Source organism: Littorina saxatilis, linkage group LG2 (assembly GCF_037325665.1).
Source record: "Littorina saxatilis isolate snail1 linkage group LG2, US_GU_Lsax_2.0, whole genome shotgun sequence".
Lineage (NCBI taxonomy): Eukaryota > Metazoa > Mollusca > Gastropoda > Littorinimorpha > Littorinidae > Littorina > Littorina saxatilis.
Window position 1 is genome coordinate 77,619,061 of NC_090246.1, and position 22,122 is coordinate 77,641,182.

Here is a 22,122-nt window from a genome sequence, read left to right on the forward strand (position 1 = left end):
AATAGTTTTATCAAAATAAGTTACTGTTTGCTCCAAAGAATAAAAGAAAGAAACATTCTCTTAATCTCCACACCCTTTGCAAATCCATTTCAGCTTGAGACAGCAGAACCACTTCACTTTGAGATGGCTCCCCGTGAGCATGAGGAGCTCGAGACCTTTGAGCGCGCCAAGCCCACGGCAGCTGTAGCTCCAGCAGAAGAAGAGGAGGAGAAGACTGGCTACGTCAGAGCTCCCAGGACCATGGACACAGAGGAACTGGAGGAGAGAACCCTCTACATTCCAAAAACCAAGGTACTTGGGCTTACTTGATTTTTATATATTTATTTATCTATTGATTTATTGATTGATTTATTGATTGATTTGTTGATTGATTTATTGACTGATTTGTTGATTGATTTATTGATTTATTTATTGATCGATTTATTGATTTATTTACTTATTTGAGAATTGGATGGATGGAATGAGTAAGCCATTTGATGGTTCAAGTATGGATTGCCTGTTGGGTTTTCATAAATGTTTCACTCTACCTGTCTGAATTTGCCCATCTTTGAAACCCTTTTGTATTAGTAATGGTGTCAAAACGAAACAGTGTTTTAACCACTTAATTTTGTCTTTTCCAGTGGAAGTGGATTGTTCCTCTGGAGGATGCTCATGTGAAGGAGCGAGAGCTGGCCACGTTTGAATGTGAATGGGCCATCCCCAACGTCACGGTCGTATGGAAAGTAAAGGGCGAGGTGATCGAGGCCAGCCCCAAGTACGCCATCTACGCTGACGGCAAGAATCACAAGCTGCTGATCAGCAAGTGTCGACCCAAGGATGAGGGCCCGGTGTCCTGTGCTTACAGTGATGTCGTCACTGAGGCCAACCTCACTGTCGAGCGTGAGTATTCTTCTCTGGGTTGAGTTTATAGTACCCACACATGAGAATCTTCAGACTTTTGGCTGAAATTAGACTGAGCACCAGAGATATAATTTCAGAGCAATTGTATGGTTCATGCCTAGAATTTCTACATTATGAGTGAGTCGTAGTTCATGTTCAGACTTTTTCATTCATCCAAGTTCCCATGTCTTAGTACCTTTAGCAACTGTGGGTTCATTCAGTTTGTCTTTTCATTACATTTTAAATAAAGCATGATGCATGACTCACTAATGTTATTTGAGTTTCAAAATGTTGTTGATTATGACTGTTCTATGAAAAACAAAACAAGACAAACTAGAAACGTACATTTCTTTGAGAAAACATTACCTATCTTAAAAAGGGTAAGGTCAGCATAAGAGAAAACCCAACTGAAATAATGTAAAAGAAAGGCAATGACTTAACACTGATGAGGGCTGCCTGCTGTTCACCGAAATCTTTTCCTGCCTTTATTAGTGCTTTATAATTTCGTCAAAACCTTTATCACGATTCTTTACTTTTTACATTTAGTCAAGTTTTGACTAAATGTTTTAACATACGAGGGTCGTGGTGTATGTGTGTGGGTGTGTCTGTGCATGCGTGTAGAGCGATTTAGACCAAACTACTTGACCGATCTTTATGAAATTTGACATGAGAGTTCCTGGGAATGATATCCCCGGACGTTTTTTTCATTTTTTCGATAAATACTTTTGATGACGTCAAATCCGGCTTTTTGTAAAAGTTGAGGCGGCACTGTCACACCCTCATTTTTCAATCAAATTGATTAAAATTTTTGTAAAGCAATTTTCGACGAAGGCCAGACTTTGGTATTGCATTTCAGCTTGGTGGCTTAAAAATTAATTAATGACTTTGGTCATTAAAAATCTGAAAATTGTAATACATTTTTTTTTTATATAAAACGATCCAAATTTACGTTCATCTTATTCTACATCATTTCCTGATTCCAAAAACATTTAAATATGTTATATTTGGATTAAAAACAAGCTCTGAAAATTAAAAATATAAAAATTATGATCAAAATTAAATTTCCGAAATCGATTTAAAAACAATTTCATCTTATTCCTTGTCGGTTCCTGATTCCAAAAACATATAGATATGATATGTTTGGATTAAAAACACGCTCAAAAAGTTAAAACGAAGAGAGGTACAGAAAAGCGTGCTATGCAGCACAGCGAAACCACTACCGCGCTGAACAGGCTCGTCAGTTTCACTCTGTTTTGCACAAGCGGCGGACTACGGTCATTGTGAAAAAATGCAGTGCGTTCAGTTTCATTCTGTGAGTTCCACAGCTTGACTAAATGTAGTAATTTTGCCTTACGCGACTTGTTTTATGTTCCAGCCGTCCCTGCTAACTTCACAGCCCACCTGTCCGACACAGAGGGCAAAGAGAACACTTGTGCCAAGTTCACCTGTACCACTAACGATGATGAGTTACCTGTCCAGTGGTTCATCAACGGTAAACCCGTCACTCCTTCAGACAAGTACCAGATCGACTCTGACGGCTGCAACCACACCCTCACCATCAACGACTTGTCTCCTGAAGACAATGATTCTGAGGTCACTGTGGTTATCGGTGACAACAAATCCAGTGCCAAACTCAATGTGCAAGGTCAGTTTCAATCCTTCTGTGTTTCTATGTGTGTGTGTGTGTGATTGTCAGTCTGTCTGTCTGTGTGTCTCTCTCATTCTCTCACTCTCGAGATCTGTCTCTGTCTCTCTCTGTCTCTCTGTCTCTCTCTTTATCTCTCTCTCTCTCTCTCTCTCTCTCTCTCTCTCTCTCTCTCTCTCTCTCTCTCTCTCTCTCTCTCTCTCTCTCTCTCTCTCTTAATTTGACAATTAATTTGACAATTGTACTTAAAATGCAGTATGACAATTTATTTTTAAATTTGTATCTGTATATACATTTATAATGTGTTAAGTTTGATGTGATAGTTCTTTGATTATATTGTTTTCTGTTCTTGTTGACCCTATATTAGGGCGAGGGCTGGATGTAAAAAAGCAATATTCTTGCTTATCTATTACCCTCGATAATAAAGATTTTGTCTTGTCTTGTCTCTCTCTCTCTCTCTCTCTCTCTCTCTCTCTGTCTCTGTCTCTCTCTCTCTCTCTCTCTCTCTCTCTCTCTCTCTCTCTCTCTCTCTCTCTCTCTCTCTCTCTCTCTCTCTCTCTCTCTCCTCTCTCTTACTCCCTCGCCACTTTCCCTTCTTTCTTATCCTTCATTGCTTGTTCTGCTATTTCTTTCTTTGTGTGTCTTTCACAGTGTATGTTTTTGTTTATTCATCATACTAAATGTCTTATTCCAGAAATCTCTGTCGAGTTCACTGTGCCACTCAAAGACGTTACAGTGAAGGAAGGTACTGATGCAGAGTTTGAATGCACTCTGAACATTCCTGTGGACAAGAGCAAGGTGCGCTGGTTCATCAACAACAAGGAGATCCAGGAAGATGAGAAGTACGAATTCTTCATCGAGGGAACCATCCAAAAACTGCTCATCAAAAACGCAAGCACTGTCGATGCTGGAACCGTTACCATCAAGATCGGTGACAAGGAATCCTCTGCCAAATTCACAGTGGAGGAGGTTGCAGTAGAGTTCACTCTGCCCATCAAAGACCAGACCGTGTACGAGAAATCCACGGTGGAGTTTGTGTGTGAGCTGAACAAAGACATCGAGAAAGTCAAGTGGTTCCTGGACGAAGAAGAACTAGAGGCTGGTGATGGCATTCAGTTCATCAAGGAGGGTCCTCTGCGCCACAAGCTCATCATCAAAGACGTCATCTTGGACGATTCTGGTGAGATTAAGGTCAAGGCTGCTGACACCACCTGCACAGCTGAGCTGCTGGTCCAGGAACTTCCCACAGACTTTGTTGTCCCGCTCAACGACGTTAGCGTCATGGAGAGGGAGACGGCAGAGTTTGTGTGCGAACTGTCCAAGGATGTGGACAAAGTCAAGTGGTTTGTGGACGAGGTGGAACTGAAGGAGGGTGACCGTGTGCAGTTTGTGAAGGAGGGTCGCAAGCACAAGCTGTTGATCCAAGACTGCACTGTGGATGACGAGGGTCTGATCACCGTACATGTGGATGACAAGAAGACATCTGCGTCACTCTTCATCAGAGGTAGGTATCACCTGCAAGCATGGTTCATATGCAATGTCACAATTTTACATCATGATCTGTAAGAAATGATCCACCAGTCACTGCTTGATCAGAGGCTTTTAGATTTAAGAATGGCAGATCTAGCTGGATGAATGTCGATGTCATGTTATAAAAATTCAACAGAAGTGCTTCTGGAAGCAAAATTGTTTGATAGATAATACTACATTCCACCCAAAGTGACAAATATTTTCTTGTCTTTTTCAAACAGAAATGCCACCAGAATTCATCAGGCCTCTCCAGAACCAGGAGATCAACGAAGGTGAGTCTGTCACCTTTGAGTGTGAGCTGAACATCGATAACACCACCGCCAAATGGTTCCATGAGGGTCGTGAAATCAGCGACAATCCCCGCTACAACATCGTGAGGGATAAAACTGTCCATCGCTTGATCATCACCGATGCCATCTTGCCAGATGCCGGAGACATTACTGCTAAAGTGGAAGACAAATCCACCACGGCAACACTCACTGTGCATGGTAAGTTTTCTTATTTTGTCTTGATAGCTTTTTGCTACCATACACCAAACTCTCCTCCATTTTCTTAAATTTACTGTACATAGAACTGAAGAATCGTATGCACATTTCCACATGCAGATGGAAATCGATTTAATCTGTGTGAACTCAAATATAACATGACAACAGTGCAGTGCAGTGAATAATTGGTTTGTCTTCAAAATGAAGGTTTGAAATTCCACCAAGCTGGTAGTTATTAAAGTGACCTCTGCGCAGCCTCTGTATCTACATACATCTACTTTGCTTGTACAACAGAGGTACCAGTAGACTTCAACGCAGAGCTCAGCGAGGTGATGACAGAGGAGCACAAGATGGCCTACTTCAAGTGCCAGGTCAACAAGGACGACATCAACGTGGCCTGGCTCAAGGACGGTCAAGAACTGACCCCCAGCAACAAGCACATCATGGAGCAGGAAGGCCGCAGTCACACCCTGGTCATCAAGGACGTGGACAAGACTGACGTGGCCGAGTATTCTGTCGTCGTGGGCGACAAGAAGAGCTCGGCTCGCTTGCACCTCGACGGTAAGTTTGGAAGTTGGGTGTGACGGTCTTTATTTTAAAAAAATTTTTTATTGCTACCTTTGTTTTGTCTCCCTGGACCATTTGCATGGGGGTCTGCTGAGTTGTTTAGTGAGATTAGTATTGGATTTGAATATTCTTTTGTGCTGTACTGCAGATTTTGTTTGTTGTTGCACTGCTTAAGTGCTGCACGGTTGTGCTTTTTTCTTTTTTGTAAATATGACAGTGATATGCTGAAGTTTTGCTGTGTCTTACAGCAGAAAACGACTGTTTGAAAGATAATTTGAGTATCTTGTAAGATGAAAAATTTTTTGGTTACTTTTTACTTGCAAATCACCGTCTGATTTGAATTTAGTGTTTTGAATTTTGCTTGAAAATTAATGTTCACCTACGCAAGCATTTTTAGCGTGTATTGGTAGTCTCACATTTTGCATATCAGAAGCTGCACTTGCATGAAGGATAGATGACAGTGATGTTGATAGAACTGCTTTGTGGAATGAAAAGTGGAATGAATTGTACCCCTATACTTCAGTCTGTTGAGTCTATTTATGGTGGCTGTAATTCTGTGATATCCGGAAAGATATATGTGCAGTATTGGTCACCTTCACCTCACTGGAAGAAAAAAAAGAGAGAAAAAATAATTCTTGAACGTCATATCCTGTTTTTAACAGCCGGCCCTTTCCAAAAGCAATATCCATTTCATTTGTTGCATAATGACATTTTTTCAATACAAATTTGACCAAAAGCAATGAAGTTGACCAAAACTCATCCTTGTGATATGTATTTTTTCATTACATGTGTGGGCACAATGAGAAACCATTTTTTTGTTTATTGTCTTTGTTGCCTGATTTCATTTGGAATTAAAGTTCAAAAGTGTGTGTTTTGATCAAGATGTTCCTTCTTTGAATTTTTAAGCAACACATGTAATTGGTATTTATATAATTTGGAAAAATAAGGTATTCCTTCTTTCATACATTGCACATTTTTCTTTTTCTTCTTTTAATGTCATGATCATCAATTGTCAAAAAGGGAACATCATGAACAGACAAACACCAAGGAATCCCCTGATACATTTTTCTGCATGTTTATTTTCAGTTTTTTATAATAATTTGTTTAAGTGTGTTAAAATGTTGTGAACAGGAAAAACATTTTTGTCAATGTGTGTATCAGCTTTGTTATGTGTCTGCTTTGAATGGTAACTCCTGTTGAGGAAATTGTCTCAGTGTTTGCTAACCATTAACTTTTTGAACTAGAGAGTTTGTGACAAAGAAATAAAGTGCAAAAGTATTGTATTTGTTTGGTGTTTCATTTCCCTTCAATTTGTAATCAACTTTCCTTTGTGTGAATTTCCCTCAGCATAATTAGCTTTGCAGTGAATATATTTTCCTGTATTTTAAACTAAGTATGCCTTTTTGAGTATAAAGGAAAAGGCAGGCAGATGATTATCTCTATTACTTATTTTGACAATGCATTTAAAAAACGCATGTCTTTTAAGTGTCACAGCTACTAAAACTTCAGTGGGTGCTTGTTAAGATTAACTGTCAGGTGTCTCCCTATGTGCACTGTGCCCCCCCAATTCCCCTCACCCCTACCCTCACACCTTCCCCCCTCCCCCTCCCCTCCCCCCAAGGTAAACATAAAAGTAAGGATCATCAAATTAGTTTTCTTTTTTGGGTTGTATTTTCCGCCGCATGCTCAGTACAGTGGTACCTGTGATGTGAGGCGCCTCTGATGAGAGGACACCTTCCAATAAAGGACACCTCTCATAGTTCCTTTATCTATTTATTAGCTGAACCAAAATATGTCTGCCATGACAGGCCACCTGCAATGTAGGGACACTGAGCTGGTTCCAATGGCACCCTTTTTTATCACAGGTACCACTGTTCTCAAGAAATGTAGGTGTATAGTTCTCATATAGAGGAAATTCCTGCATACAATCTCTTGCTTATTAGCTGTGGGTACTATTGCCTAACGGTATCTGCTTGTTGTTATCACCTCACTTCCCACTTTGTACTTGGTGACTTGTATGGTGCTGAATGCATTTGCCAATAGCATGACTCTGGGGCACCTGCATGGCTGCAGTATCTGAATGGTGTTGCATGCTTTGTAGACGTCATCTTGTCAGCATCACCCTTTGGCTTTGACTGTAGCTGTTTGTATGTTGCTGCTGCATGTGTAAGTACATTCTTTATCTTCTGAATTTCTGCTTTTAAATACTGTAAATAATTTTTCTTTCAAATGAATAAGAAAATTGAATATCTTTTGAATTTCTTTCATAGCCTTTTTTTGTCTGTTGACTTTAAACAATAACCTTTTTCTGAGTTTGTGGCATATTGAGTGACAGTAGGTGTATTTATTCACATGTATACTTAGATTTTGATCATCAAGGTATCAGAACTGCAGTACCTGCTTTTTCTCTGTATCATAAAATGCATTGTACAGTCATCTTATTTCCTGAATATTTATTAGCTAGAATGTGCAGTATGATAATTCCATTTTAAATTATCTGATGTAAACATACTAAAAAAAAAGAAGGTGGGGAGGGATGAAAAGTGATTCAACTTTAGTATGATTGTTATAGAGCTAATTATTAGTGCATATGCCTGTATTGCTAGCTTTCTAGTTGCATCGTGAAGTTTGTTTTTCAGAGCCTTACTAACTTTTGCCTTGCAGAAATCCCTCTAAACCTCAACCTTTCGGTCAAACGTGTAACTGTGGACGCGGATACTGTTGCCGCTTTCATTTGCACACTTTCCAAAACTGGCATGCGTGTGTCATGGTTCCGTGGCGACAGGAAGCTGTACCCTTCCCGCAAGTACGAGATTGTGGACGAAGCTCGTACCCACAAACTTCTAGTGCATGAATTGAGTGAAGACGATTATGATGACTATGTTGTGGTGATAGGCAGCCGACGCATGACTGGCTTTTCGCTCCGAGAAGGTTAGTCCGTCTTTGTCATGGCATGAATGTTTGCTTCATTCTTGTTCTTTTAGTGTGCATGAAAATAATTCTGTTTTGACATGTACCTTGACAAGGTTGTTTTTTGTGGGACTAAAAATGCTAGAACATGAACACAAACTTAATAGTTTATCTGTTGCTTAGTGCAGTATGTGGTAAGGCTTTCTGTTGTTTCTGTGTGCGTGTGTGTGTATTTGTGCGTGCGTGTGTGTATGTGTGTGCGTATATGTGTATGTGCTTGTATGTGTACATCTGTGTGTGTGTGGTGATCTATGTTTTGTTTGTGCTTTGTGACATTTCACAGTTCTTGTGTTTTAACTATTGTGCCTGAACTGATTTCAAAACATTGTTTTTTTTTCTTTCTGCAACAGAAGCTCCTCTGGAGTTCACAATCCCGCTGTCAGAGCAGACATGCAGAGAGGGAGAGACTGTCACGTTCATGTGCGAAGTCTCAGAAGAAAATGTGCCAGCCACCTGGTTCAAGAACGGTGTTGCCCTCGAGCCATCTGAGAACATTACAATGGAGGTTGAGGGCAAAGTTCACCGCCTGACACTGAAGGACACTCAGCTTGATGACGCAGCTGAGTACACTGTTGTGATCAAGACCAAGGACAGCAGTGCTAAACTCCATGTCCAAGGTGAGTCAAAGGCAGATCAAAGAGAAAAAATATCTGTCTATTTTAGTCATTGTGTTTTAATATGTCTGTCTGTCTGCCTGCTGTTGTGTAACTGTTTGTCTGTATACATTACTCTAAATGTCTGTGTCTGGATACTTTTTGTGAAAATACTCAGTTTATTTATTGGAATATTTTTTTTAAAGTCAGCGATAGATAATTAGTCATCATTCAGCTCCTCTTCATTGGTATTTTCTGATACTAATTCAGACTTGACTGACTAACGCAGAAAGCTGTATAGTTACATTTAAGTTCCAAAAGTTCCAAAAATAAAATGTAAGTGCATTTTCTTTCTCAAGAAATTGAAGCAGAGTTCACCATCAAACTTGAAGACAAAACGGTTGATGAGAGTGAAACAGTCCAGTTCACGTGCGAGGTCAACAAGCCTGACGTTGAAGTCGATTGGCTGCTGAACAAAGATGTGCTGGAGCCCAGCGAGCGCTATGATATTGTTCATGACGGTGTCACACACACTCTGACCATCGCTGATGCCACACCTGATGACACCGGCACCTACACCGCTCGTGTGGGTCCAAATGAGACCTCCGCTGCCCTCACTGTGAAAGGTAAGATTGTGTCTACCGGGTGTGTGTTGTTGCTTCAGTTCTAAGTGTATTTTTTAAGTCGGTTTTGAGCTGCATGTTTCACTATAAATTTATAAAATCAAATATTTTTTCTCAGAGAATGTTCTTGGTTCTGCAAAATGTTGGTAAAATTTAAATAGTAAGAAGAATGTCTTTAGATTCAGATGTACCATACATTCTCAGGCAAACCAGCTGGCTTTCAGATAAAATCTTTTGCTTTAGACTCTCTGGCAAAATGAATTTTATGAACTGATGAATCATTTATGATGTGCAGGAAAATTCACAAATTATTCATAAGTTAAAATTCATGAACAATATTCTTATGAATAATTTTAATGCACATTGATGAATAATCTATAAACAATTTAAAACAAAAAATTATGAATAAATTCATAAAGGATTCATTCATAAATGGCACTAAGTATTTTATTTTTTAAAAGTCATTTCAGATTTCTGCTTTTGTCATTAATTTATAGGTCATCATAATTATATTCTCCTTTGCATGTGGTTAAAATGTTAAAAGAAAAAAGATATAAAGGAAAGTAAAAATAGTGAGACACAGTTAACCAGGACAGGAAGTTCTTGAGCATTACCTCCCCTGATCAGGTGGCCATTTTGGAGGGAAATCCAACTAGATACAGAGCTCTTTGAATGTTAAGCAAGAAACTTTAGACTGAGAACAGCTCTGGATTGCAGAATTCTTGCAACAACAAAAAAAGAACTTGGCTTTACATGAACATGATGAAGATGACAAAAGGGAATGTCGATATCAAGTTGATGCATTTGAGTTACATTTTAGCTGTCAGACAATCCAGAAGCTTAATTGACACAAATTTCATTCAAGTTTCCCTCCATTTGCTCATTTTCTGTTTCCCTGATGAAATAATGTCAGTTGACACAATATAATAAGGTTTAAGCAATATAGTGAAAGGTCAGAACATTTAAGAAAATTTAATCTGCCATGTATTCATTTTTGCGCAGAAGATATGTGAATGTTTATTCATGTATTATATTTATAAAGAATACAGCTAACAAATGAAGTTTGTTGTATTTCCAGAAACACCTGTGGTGATCATTGTCCCTCTCAAGGAGACAGAGGTCCTGGAAGGTGACTCAGTGACCTTGACATGTGAGGTGAACATCCCTGACCTTCCAGTTCGCTGGTTCAAGGACAACGTGGAGATCTTCCCCATGGAAGAGCGTCAACAGAAAACAGAAGGCACTATCCACACACTGACCATCCCCAAGGCCACCCTGGAGGATGAGGCCGAGTACACTGTTTGGATCGGCGGCAAGAAATCCAAAGCTCTGCTGCTTGTTGAAGGTTGGTGTGCGGTTTTGTGTTTTCTATGGTCACATGTGACATTTTATCAGAATCATGTTGGTTTAATGCGTTTTGATGATGTGAAATTGATTGAGACCATTTGTAGTTTTGGCTTCATGGATCAAGACTCAGCCAGGCTTGCTATGCACATTATAACACAAACACATATGATATGCATGAACAAATACACATACATGAACCCACATGCTATCCCAGACATGCAGGTAAACACGTTTACAAACACACATGCACACACACAAACACATACATGAACCCACAGCCTATCTCAGACCAGCATACACTCAAAAACGTACTCAAACACATATACGCACACCAGTAAATGCACAAGCACACACACTTACACACACTCTTTGACAAAACTTTGCAACTTTTGTTTGCAGAATCCCCAGTACGCATCACTCGTCCTCTGTCCGACACGGAATGCCTGGAAGGTGAGACAGTCAGCTTTGTGTGCGAGGTGTCCAAGCCTGGAGTCCCTGCCACCTGGTTCAAAGACAAGGTTCCAATCACAGAGGATGATGGTTTTGAGTTCCTCACGGATGGTTGCACCCACATCCTGAAGATTCCAGAGGCTACGCAGGAACACGATGCTGTGTACACCATCAAGATCAATGGCAGCAAGTCCCTTGCCAAACTCTTTGTTGAAGGTAAGAACAGACTGTGTCAAATTTGTTGATCAAAACAGTATTCATGTGAAAGAACTGTTGATATTTTCTTGACTTCTACCTCTTGTGTGTTCATGGCCAACAACCTACAATGTACTCTGCCATAAAGGTACAGCAGTACCTGCGATGTGTGGACCCTCCCATGAGAGGACACCTCCCTTAAAAGGACACCTGCTCTTGTCCCTGTTTATATTATCTCTACCAAAGTATACCTGTCATGAAAGGTCACCTGCAATGTAGGGACACTTTTGGCTGGTCCCTAGGGTGTCCTTTCATCACAGGTACCACTGTATCCATATTCTTGAATGGTTGTCGTTGTTAGTGTTGTTCTTGAGGGTTGTGTGGTTGACAATTCACACATATATGTCTACCGTCTTGCAGAGGAAGAGGCAGGGTTCAAGGACGGTCTGCGTGACTGTGAGGGCAAGGAGGGAGAGGACGCTGAGCTGGAGTGCACCTTGAGCAAACCCAACGTCAAGGTGCGCTGGTTGAAGAACCGCAAGCCCCTCACTCCCTCTGACCGCATCAAGATGGTCTGCGACCGCTACCGCCACTTCTTGCGCATCATGGAGACCATCCCAGAGGATGCCGCCGAGTACACCATCGTTCTGCCCAACGACAAGGAATCGTCCGCCAGACTCACCATCTATGGTCAGTAGAGTGGAATCCCCCTTTTAAGACCTTGTTTTTCCAAGGCTTTCTGTTCAGAACCTCTGTAAATTTACCCCCATTTTAAGACCCCCTCCTTTTTAAGACCTGATTTTCTCAGATTTTTGGAGGTCATAAAAGGTTTCCACGGTAAAGCGGCTGCTAAAAGTGTGCTGTGTTGTGTCGCTGTTTTGCTGAAACTGCATGTGCAGTGTTGAGCACTTTCAGATTCATAACTAAAAGTAATGAGAAAGCTTCATAAAGACTAAGAAACCTTAGAAACAAAGGTACATAAGCGCTCTTAATATTGACAAAAACAGTAAATGAGCGTTATATGCAGAACCAGTCTGCTGGCGCCGGGGAGAATTAGAAACAATAAAATGAACAAAGGGTTTTTATTTTTATCCTCAATTTAATTTATATAAAGATTAAAGCTTGTATATAGTATGTCTGTAAGTAAGTTGTCTGGGTCAATCATCACATCAAGTAACATTCTACAGTATGCCTCACATTTTCTGCCCATTTTCTACAGATTTTAAGTAATGTTCTTGTTATTGTGTGTGTGTGTGTGTGTGTGCAAGTTGATACATTAATCATTATTACTGGATAATTGAGTCTTGTTTGTTTTGTGTCTATCAGAAGTGCCACTGACCTTCACGAAAGACCTGAAGGACGAGGAACTCCCTGAAGGGGATATTATTGAACTGGAATGCGAGCTGTCCAAGAAGGGTATGCCCGTCAAGTGGTTCAAGGACGGCGTTGAAATCATCCCTGGAGGTCGCATAGAGGTGGTCTATGATAGATTCACTCACCAGCTTACCATTGAAGATGCGACCATTGAGGACATGGGCAAGTACTCCTGTGTCTGCGAACATGTGTCCACAACTTGCAACGTCACTGTTGAAGGTAAGAAGCTTGAACTTATGTCCTTTCTATTGATGGTCCATGTTGGCTTTAAAGTTTACGTTGATGAGGGGTTTATTTTTATCAGACATGAACATGGCTATTGTTTTACATGTACCAGGAATACAATAGTATGGCTTCAATGGCCAATGAAAAATTCAAGGAGTCACTTACTGACACCTAGACCATAATGATAGGTAAATTCAAATTATTAATGCTTGTGTGTTTGATAGCCCTCACCTGGTCTGAAGCCAGTTTTGTGTATGGGGTGTATGGTTCAACAAATTTGGATCAATGGAATTCCACATGCTAGAGTCATTTTAATGCCTGTGGGGCCTTTCTTTTACTGATAAGTTGCTGTGGTGAGTTTCTTCAAAGGCTGATTCTATATCAAAAACCTTATCAACTCATTTTCATTTTGCAGAAATTCCAATCGAGATCATCAAGCCACTGAAGGACCAGACAGTGACAGAAGGCGAGCCGATCACTCTGGTGTGTGAAGTCTCCAAGCCCAACATCCCTGGCCGCTGGCTGAAGGACGGAGAACCAGTGTCCACGGATCACTGCAAGATCACCATGGATGGCTGCGTTCACCGTCTTGAGATTCCCCAGTCTGTCGTGGATGATGAGGCTGACTACACCTTTGAGATCCGTGACAAGAGCAGTCGCTGCATGGTGTTGATCGAAGGTGAGGAAAGTGTGCTGTTTTAAGTGATATGCTTTTGATGTGTCACCAATTCTTGTTGATCATCCGTGCAGACGTACTGAAAAAACCCTGAGTATGTCATGAAGCTGCTTAAACGTGTGTCCACATACCACAAAATAAAGATAAGTCCTCTACATTAGCAGATCACAACAGGGTGAATGCAAAGTAATGTAAGTTTGGTGCAATAAGCAACTTCTTTTGTTTGTTGATGTCTTTCTATTTTAGTGGAGATGTTGAGAAAACAGCCAGATACATACCTTCTGTCCACATTTGCTTTCATTCTTTAAAAGTTTCTTTTTCTGAACTATGAACTCAGCCCAGTCAGCTCAGCGACCAGACAGTGATCTAATTCTTTCTTTTCTTGGCCTGTGTAGAAATCCCCATGCAGATCCTGAAGCCTCTGAGCGACCAGACAGTGGAGGAAGGCAAGCCATTCACGTTCACTTGCGAGGTGACCAAACCCAACGCCAAGGCACGCTGGCTGAGAGATGGCTTGGAACTGACCCCAGAGGAAGGTTACGAGATTATCGTTGATGGTAAAACTCACACACTGACCAAGAAGGTGGCAGAGTTGAACGACAAAGGAAAGTTCACTGCCGTCATCGAAGGAAAATCCACCGCAGCCACCCTGAATGTCACAGGTAAGGTTGTTGAGGAAATTATTTTGCATGTATACTAAAACAAACACTGTTGTTTTATGATGCAGTTAATTACTTTGCATGAAAAGAACCTTGGATACTGTTTTATTTTTAACATAGCAAGAGATGGAAACCTGAGACAAGACTGCCCAGATATTATACAGTGTTTAGCTAATACAGAATTACAAAGTTCTTTTTGTGATTGTTTCTTACCATGTTTAGTTTTGTCCGCAGAACTGCCCACAACCTTTGTGCGACCTTTGGCCAACATCACGGTCAACGAGAACCAGAACATTCACCTTGAGTGTGAGGTCAGCCGTCCCAACAGACCTGTCCAATGGTTCAAGAACGACGAACCTGTATCTGCCTCTGCTCGCATCAAACTGACATCCGACGGTGCCGTACACAGCCTTGACATTGCAACTTCCGAGCTGGATGATGAGGCTGTCTACAAGGTCGTCATTGATGGTGTGGAAAGCAAAGCTGATGTTCTTGTTGAAGGTGAGCATTTTTATTTTTGCCTTGACGTGTGTGAGTGTCTGTGTGTCTGTGTATGAGTATGTCTGTCAGTAGATGAAGGAAAAACTATTGTTTGTGCTTGTAGACAATCATTGATCAGATCTGTGTAAGATATACATGCAATTCCATTTTGTGTGAATGGACAGAGGGTTTTGCAATGTTGTAAAAAGGATTCCTGATTATTTTGCCTGGTCCACAGAACTGCCCACAGCCTTTGTGCGACCTTTGGCCAACATCACGGTGAGCGAGAACCAGAACATTCACCTTGAGTGTGAGGTCAGCCGTCCCAACAGACCTGTCCAATGGTTCAAGAACGATGAGCCAGTCTCAGCCTCTGCTCGCATCAAACTGACATCTGACGGTGCTGTACACAGCCTTGACATTGCAACTTCCGAGTTGGATGATGAGGCTGTCTACAAGGTCGTCATTGATGGTGTTGAAAGCAAGGCTGAAGTGCTTGTTGAAGGTGAGCATTGTTTGAAGTTCTGTCTGTCAAGTGAGGATGTGATATAGCTTTGGTTTTAGATTAAGCGAGTTTGTTCTGATACATACAATGGGTCAACATGGTATTTTTTTAATGTACTTGTGGTCTTGTTATTTCAACTGCAAGTATATCACAAGTTTGAAAGCAGTCATTGGTTGTGGTTTCTTATCAAATTTGTCTTGTCAACAGAACTGCCCACAACCTTTGTGCGACCTTTGGCCAACATCACGGTGAGCGAGAACCAGAACATTCACCTTGAGTGTGAGGTCAGCCGTCCCAACAGACCTGTCCAATGGTTCAAGAACGACGAACCTGTATCTGCCTCTGCTCGCATCAAACTGACATCTGATGGTGCCGTACACAGCCTTGACATTGCAACTTCCGAGCTGGATGATGAGGCTGTCTACAAGGTCGTCATTGATGGTGTTGAAAGCAAGGCTGAAGTGCTTGTTGAAGGTGAGCATTGTTTGAAGTTCTGTCTAACAAGTGAAGATCTGATGTTATAGTTTTGGTTTTAGATTAAATGAGTTTGATTATATATAACGAACTAAAAGGCAGTCTGAAATGTGTCAACATGGTATTTTGTAAATTTACTAGTTGGACTTGTCAATATAACACTTACCTCGACAGTACTATTCTTGCACATTATCTATTATAGGCCGAAAAAATTGGACAAAACGCTGAGTGGGTACAATTATCTCCCATAACCATGCGCCACCGTGGATCCCAAGCACTGTCCGAGTGCTTCCCCCTTACAGGATGTAGGTGGCGCGTCCTTTTCTTTTTTCGCGCGTGTCAGACCGGCTGTGTTTCTGCTACGCTCCCGGATTATTTTGGACTAAGAGGCTTCTTTTCTGTGTGGACTATCACCTGTTGGATTATTGTGTGTTATTCCACTTCTGGCTTGAGGCTACGTTGTGTTTCCTTCAACTTGTGCCTCCGTTTTTGTGTGGCGGACTCGGCGTGCCTCCCGTCCTACTTCGTGGTGACCGGTCGTCTGCTTCTCGTTTCGCCGCATTCACTTGAGTATTGACCTAAATTTTCTTTGAATTTTGTTAATTCTCGGTCTTTAAGGGTACGTACAGGGCGAGGTAGGATGTCTCGTCCTGTTTTGGGCTCTGGTTCTACGGAACCAGAGTCTGCCGGGGGCAACCCTTCTCCGGGCGCCCAGCGTTATGTTTTACGCACGGAGAAGGGGATCTTTCGGCGCTCCGACTCTCCCTCCCCAAACGCTTTGCGTTTGCGGCGAGGGAGGGCGGAGAAAGCCTGTTTGAGCAAGCTCAATGCGAGCTTGCTCAAACAGGCTGGGCTTGAGCCTGGGACTTCGGGCGGGGCTGCGCCGTCGAAGGTTCGGGGAAGGTCGAGGGGAAAGAAAAAGCTTCTTTCTCCTTCTCCTTCAGTGGAACAGGCTTCCCCCCCTTCGACGCCGTTGTCCGGCCCTCAGTCTCAGGCTTCAGCTCCTCCCGGTTTCAAGCCTGGGGGGAAGGTTTCCTTCTCCTCCCTGGCTCGAATCCGGGGGCAGGTCGATTCCCAACCCTCTTTGGGGGTTGGTGAATCCGATCTAGGGGCTACTGGAGAGACTCAGGTTTTGACAGCCAACGGCCATACCACGTTGAAAACACCGGTTCTCGTCCGACCACCGAAGTTAAGCAACGTCGGGCCCGGTTAGTACTTGGATGGGTGACCGCCTGGGAACACCGGGTGCAGTTGGCATTAAAATCTTCCTTTTCCGGTGCCTCTCCTGTGCCCTCCTCGGTTTCCACCGCTGTGGAAGCCAGGAGGGACACGGGTCCTCCTCTGAACTCCCTCGCTGGGTCGTCTGCTGCTGTTTCGACAGTAGTTTCGGCCTCCTGGGGGGGGAGATCGGAGGAGATGACGGGGTCTCTGAATTCCCTCCCCGCTGGGGTTGGGATGCGAATTGACCCCGTTCAGGGCGGTCCTGTGGGGGCAGGGGTTTCAGGCTTCGTGCCTACGACCACTGCTACTACGGTTCCCTCTGACGTCCGTGTGACTGGTGGCTGTCCCTCTTGTTAAGACGCTCCGGCCGACTAGTTACTGGACGTGGAGGTGTTCGACAGAACGTGGTACTTCTGTCGAATGGTCAGGGCGACGGGAACATTGTTTCTGTTGCTCAGACCGACACCTCCGACCGGACCGTCTTGACCCCACGCCATTCCTTAGCGTCTGGTGTTCGGGTGACGGATGGTCCGGACCAAGGGTCCGGAACGTTCCAGGCTTACGGGTCGGGATCGAACCGGACCCACGGGTCCCGACTGGACTTGACCTCCGGGTTTGGTCCGGACGGGACCCATGGTACGGGACCGTACCGGACCTTAGGGTCCGGTACGGGACAGTACCTCTGGCCCTTGCCGGACCCCCGGACCTACGGGTCCGGATGGTACGGTACGGGACCAGTGGTTCGGTCGGGACCGGACCACCCGACCACCTCTGTTGGTCTGGGTGGTCTGGCACCGAACCGGAACACACCGGACCACCGGACCTATGGGTCCGGATGGTACGGTACCGGACCAGTGGTCCGGTCGGGGCCGGACCACTCGACCACCTCTGTTGGTCCGGGTGGTCTGGCACCGAACCGGACCATGCCGGACCTACGGGTCCGGATGGTACGGTATGTCCACGTCCGACCGAGCCACCCGAACACTTCTGTGGGTACGGATGGTTCGGTACCGAACGGGACCTCCGGATGCTACGGGACCGGACCGAACCTACGGGTTCGGATGGTCCGGTACCGGACCAGTGGTCCGGTCCGAACCGGACCACCCGACCACCTCTGTTGGTCCGGATGGTCTGTCACCGAACCGGACCATACCGGACCACCGGACCTACGGGTCCGGATGGTACGGTAGGTCCACGTCCGGACCGAACCACCCGAACACTTCTGTGGGTACGGATGGTTCGGTGCCGTACGGGACCTCCGGATGGTACGGGACCGGACCACAGGACCGGAACATCGGACCACCCTATCGGATCGGTCCGGACCACCCGACCACCTCTGTTGGTCCGGATGGTCTGGCACCGAACCGGACCTACGGGTCCGGATGGTACGGTATGTCCACGTCCGGACCGAGCCACCCGAACACTTCTGTGGGTACGGGTGGTTCGGTGCCGAACGGGACCTCCGGATGGTACGGGACCGGACCGGACCTACGGGTCTGGATGGTCCGGTGCTGGACCGGTGGTCCGGTCCGGACCGGACCACCCGACCACCTCTGTTGGTCCGGATGGTCTGGCACCGGACCACCGGACTTACGGGTACGGATGGTGCGGTGTGTCCACGTCCGGACCGAACCACCCGAACACTTCTGTGGGTACGGATGGTTCGGTGCCGAACGGGACCTCCGGATGGTACGGGACCGGACCGGAACACCGGACCGGAACACCGGACCACCCTACCGGACCGGTCCGGACCACCCGACCACCTCTGTTGGTCCGGATGGTCTGGCACCGAACCGGACCTACGGGTCCGGATGGTACGGTACGTCCACGCCCGGACCGAGCCACCCGAACACTTCTGTGCGTACGGATGGTTCGGTGCCGAACAGGACCTCCGGATGGTACCGGACCTACGGGTCCGGACCTACGGGTCCGGACCTACGGGTCCGGATGGCCCGGTGCCGGACCACCCGACCACCTCTGTTGGTCTGGATGGTCTGGCACCGAACCGGACCATACCGGACCACGGGTCCGGATGGTACGGTATGTCCACGTCCGGACCTAACCACCCGAACACTTCTGTGGGTACGATGGTTCGGTGCCGAACGGGACCTCCGGATGGTCCGGCACCGGACCGGAACACCGGACCACCCTACCGGACCGGATCGGCACCCCCGACCGGACCGGACCGGACCATTTCTTTTCTGATCAGACCCGATGGGTTCCTGTTCAGTCTATAAATGGCGGGGGTTCGTTGGCTGGGCTGACCCAACAGTCGCAGGGTTGTTGTTTTTCTCCCCCTTCGGCTGCTGGAGACGTTTCGTCTTTGGGGCAGGGGTCTTCGCGGCCTCTTGCTTCTGTGGGCGTTTCTTCACAGCCTGCTTCATCGCTTTCGGCTCTTCCCCCTCAAGCTCCCTACACTCCTGCTTTTGAGGAGTTGTCGGGAAGTGAAGAGGAGAGTGAGTCGGAGGACGATAGGGAGGAGGATCAGGGTCGCCCTGAGGTTAACACTGATCCTCTACCCTTGCCGGTTTCTGATGGAACTTCCGAAGCTATGCTTCGTACTTTCCAACAGTACATGACAGACATCACGCGGCGTCTTGACGTCACGGATGCCTCTCTTAAGCGTCTGTCGTCTAGTGTTGACACACAGGACCTGGACCCGGGGTCTGAGGACGAGAGGCAGGAGGCTCGTCCTCGCACAGCTAGAAGGACGTTTGAACAGTTTCAGGACGTCCTTCCCTGAGACGCCCTCTCGTCCTTTGAGTCCGCTTCGGCCCGGGCGCGGGAGGCTCACGCCGCGTCTGCCGGCGGCTCGTTTTATGAACGATCCGTCCGCCGGCAATTCGCGTTCCACCCTAGTCTTAGTGCCACGGTGGAAGCGGCAGCACATCGCCTGAGGAGTACAGATTCACGTGCTAACGCGACCTATGTTCCTCGGGAGGACGCGGGTTCAGTGCCATGCTTTCCTTCAGGAGGCGCACCTCCACTGTTTCCTCGTGTCCAATCTGTTTCGTCCCTCCCTTTTCCCTTTGACTCTCGAACTCTCCCTTTCCAGACTTCGAGTGTTTAGGGTGGGGCTGACGGTGATGTGTTCGTTGGGGAGGTGCCTTCGGTCAAGAAGGTAAAACTGAGCTCTGCTTCGTTCCACAATCTTGAGGCCACCGTTTCTTCCACAGTCGAGGCCCAATCACAGGCCTTGACATGGATGAGCACGCTGTCCACACTGTTGGACCCTCCCGATCGGGCAGAGTCTGATTCCACTCGGGTCCTTGACACGGTTCGAGTGGATCGGGCTTTGCATGCCGTGCGATCGTGCGTGACGTCTGCGGCAGAATTGGCCATTGGAACACGGGTCCACTTTATTGGCCCTGTTCCGTGATCATTTTCTGCCTACTTCTATAGTGCCTCCGGATATGAGGAAGAGTCTGAGGAACACGTTTCCTCAGCCTTCTTCCCTCTTTCATCCGGACACTGTTCGTTCTGTGGTGGAGTCCACACGCCAGAGGAACACTGATTCTCTGATGGTTGGCCTCGCTGCTTCGGCGACGGCGGCGGGGAGTAAGAGAAGTGCTACAGTTACCTCCAGCTCCCAGCCTCAGAAGAAGAAGAAGAAGCCAGTTTCACTGCCTCCTTCTTCCTCCTCTTAGGCGCCTGTTGCGTTCCCAAGTAAGACGAAGGGTGCTCAGACAGGTAAGGGGAAGCAGCACCACCAGGGGGGGTGGTCGCAAGCCTGCGCCTGCCCGCCAGCAGAAGTTTCAGTGAGTCCCGGCCCTACGTTGACGCCCCCTCAAGTTGCCCCTCTTTCGTCCGTCGGTTCCCTTTTTCGGGCCCGCGGCATGTGGGGCAGACTGGTCTCCAACCAGTTTTTCTTGAGGGTGGTGTGGTCGGGGTTTTCTCTACCGCTGTCGTCACAACCTCCATTGTCCGCTCTAACCTGGACGTTCCCCCCTCCTCGAGACCCTGCCAGATGGCAGGCTCTTCAGGACGAGGTGAACTCGTTGGTCGAGAAGAAGACGGTCTACCCCCTTTCTCAGCCTTCTCCGGGGTTCTGCTCCCGCCTGTTCACCGTCCCCAAAAAGGACGGCCGGTTCAGGCCGGTGTTGGACCTCTCCACCTTGAACTTGTACCTTCACAGGTGCAAGTTCAAGATGGAAACCCCTTCGTCGGTCCGGTTGGCCATCCGGCCAAACGATTGGGCCATGTCTGGGACCTCCAGGATGCTTACTTCCACATCCTGGTGGCCCCGGGGTACCGACATCTGCTCCGGTTCGTTTGGGAGGGCACAGTGTTCGAGTTTCGGGCCCTCCCATTCGGCCTGTCCTTGGCCCCTCTGATTTTCAACGGGGACAACAACACCACATGCTTAGCTTACCTTCGCCACCAGGGGGGCACCAATTCTCGGTCCCTCTCCCTGTTGGCGGAGGAGATTCTGCTCTGGTGCCAGACCAATCAGGTCCGGATGTCAGTCCAGTTCGTTCCGGGGAAACTGAACGCCCTGGCCGACATTCTCAGTCGGGGCGATCAGGTTCTCTCCACAGAATGGACCATCGCTCACAACGTTCTACAGCGTCTGTGGGCAAGGTGGGACCGTCCTCTGATCGATCGGTTCGCAACTCGATTCAGCGCTCGGCTTCCCAGGTACGTCAGCCCCTTTCGAGACATGAATGCGTTCCACTTGGACGCATTCACTCTCTTGTGGAGGCTCCTCGATGCTTACGCCTATCCCCCGACATCTCTGATTCCGAGGGTGCTGGCAAAATATCTGCAGGAACGACCAAGACTGATTTTGGTCGCGCCTTACTGGCCAACAGCTCCGTGGTTTCCAGATCTTCGCGGTCTCACCCACGTAGACCCTCTACCTCTGGATCTGGACGGGGGAGGTCTGCTCCAGCCTCGATCATGCCTCCCTCATCCACGTCCAGAGAGTCTGTGCTTGACCGCATGGCTCTTGTGCGCTCCAAACTGCTTGCACTAGGATTGCACAAGAGTTCAGTAGAGTTTTCCTTGAACGCTAAGAGGCGATCAACTAATCAGCTCTACGACTTACGCTGGAGAGCTTGGGCCACCTTCGCCTTGTCCAAGGGGATAAAGCCGCTTTATCCCTCAACACAGGACTTGGCCAACTTCCTGGTGGAAGTGTATCAAAAGAAGAGTCTTTCTTCTAAGACTCTTCTTGGATACAGATCTGCCATCGCTTCCACGATTGCGGCCGCTACTGGTCGCA

At 46.1% G+C, this 22,122-nt stretch overlaps 1 protein-coding gene and 1 non-coding gene across 2 annotated transcripts in view; both read left to right on the forward strand.

The window, feature by feature from the left end:
- LOC138959774 (titin-like) overlaps positions 1-22,122 on the forward strand; it is a 533,368-nt gene that overhangs the window by 256,517 nt on the left and 254,729 nt on the right. The window contains exons 152-169 of the mRNA XM_070331384.1: positions 94-291; positions 621-879; positions 2,255-2,524; positions 3,219-4,028; positions 4,276-4,542; positions 4,834-5,100; positions 7,771-8,037; positions 8,427-8,693; positions 9,029-9,295; positions 10,371-10,637; positions 11,039-11,305; positions 11,705-11,974; positions 12,611-12,877; positions 13,299-13,562; positions 13,955-14,221; positions 14,453-14,719; positions 14,937-15,203; positions 15,411-15,677. Of these exons, the coding sequence (XP_070187485.1) occupies positions 94-291; positions 621-879; positions 2,255-2,524; positions 3,219-4,028; positions 4,276-4,542; positions 4,834-5,100; positions 7,771-8,037; positions 8,427-8,693; positions 9,029-9,295; positions 10,371-10,637; positions 11,039-11,305; positions 11,705-11,974; positions 12,611-12,877; positions 13,299-13,562; positions 13,955-14,221; positions 14,453-14,719; positions 14,937-15,203; positions 15,411-15,677 (5,275 nt within the window). The remainder of the gene's footprint in view (positions 1-93; positions 292-620; positions 880-2,254; positions 2,525-3,218; positions 4,029-4,275; positions 4,543-4,833; positions 5,101-7,770; positions 8,038-8,426; positions 8,694-9,028; positions 9,296-10,370; positions 10,638-11,038; positions 11,306-11,704; positions 11,975-12,610; positions 12,878-13,298; positions 13,563-13,954; positions 14,222-14,452; positions 14,720-14,936; positions 15,204-15,410; positions 15,678-22,122) is intronic.
- Positions 16,816-16,934, forward strand: LOC138960559 (5S ribosomal RNA). The gene has a single exon (XR_011454034.1). It is a non-coding gene; the product is annotated as a 5S ribosomal RNA (ribosomal RNA).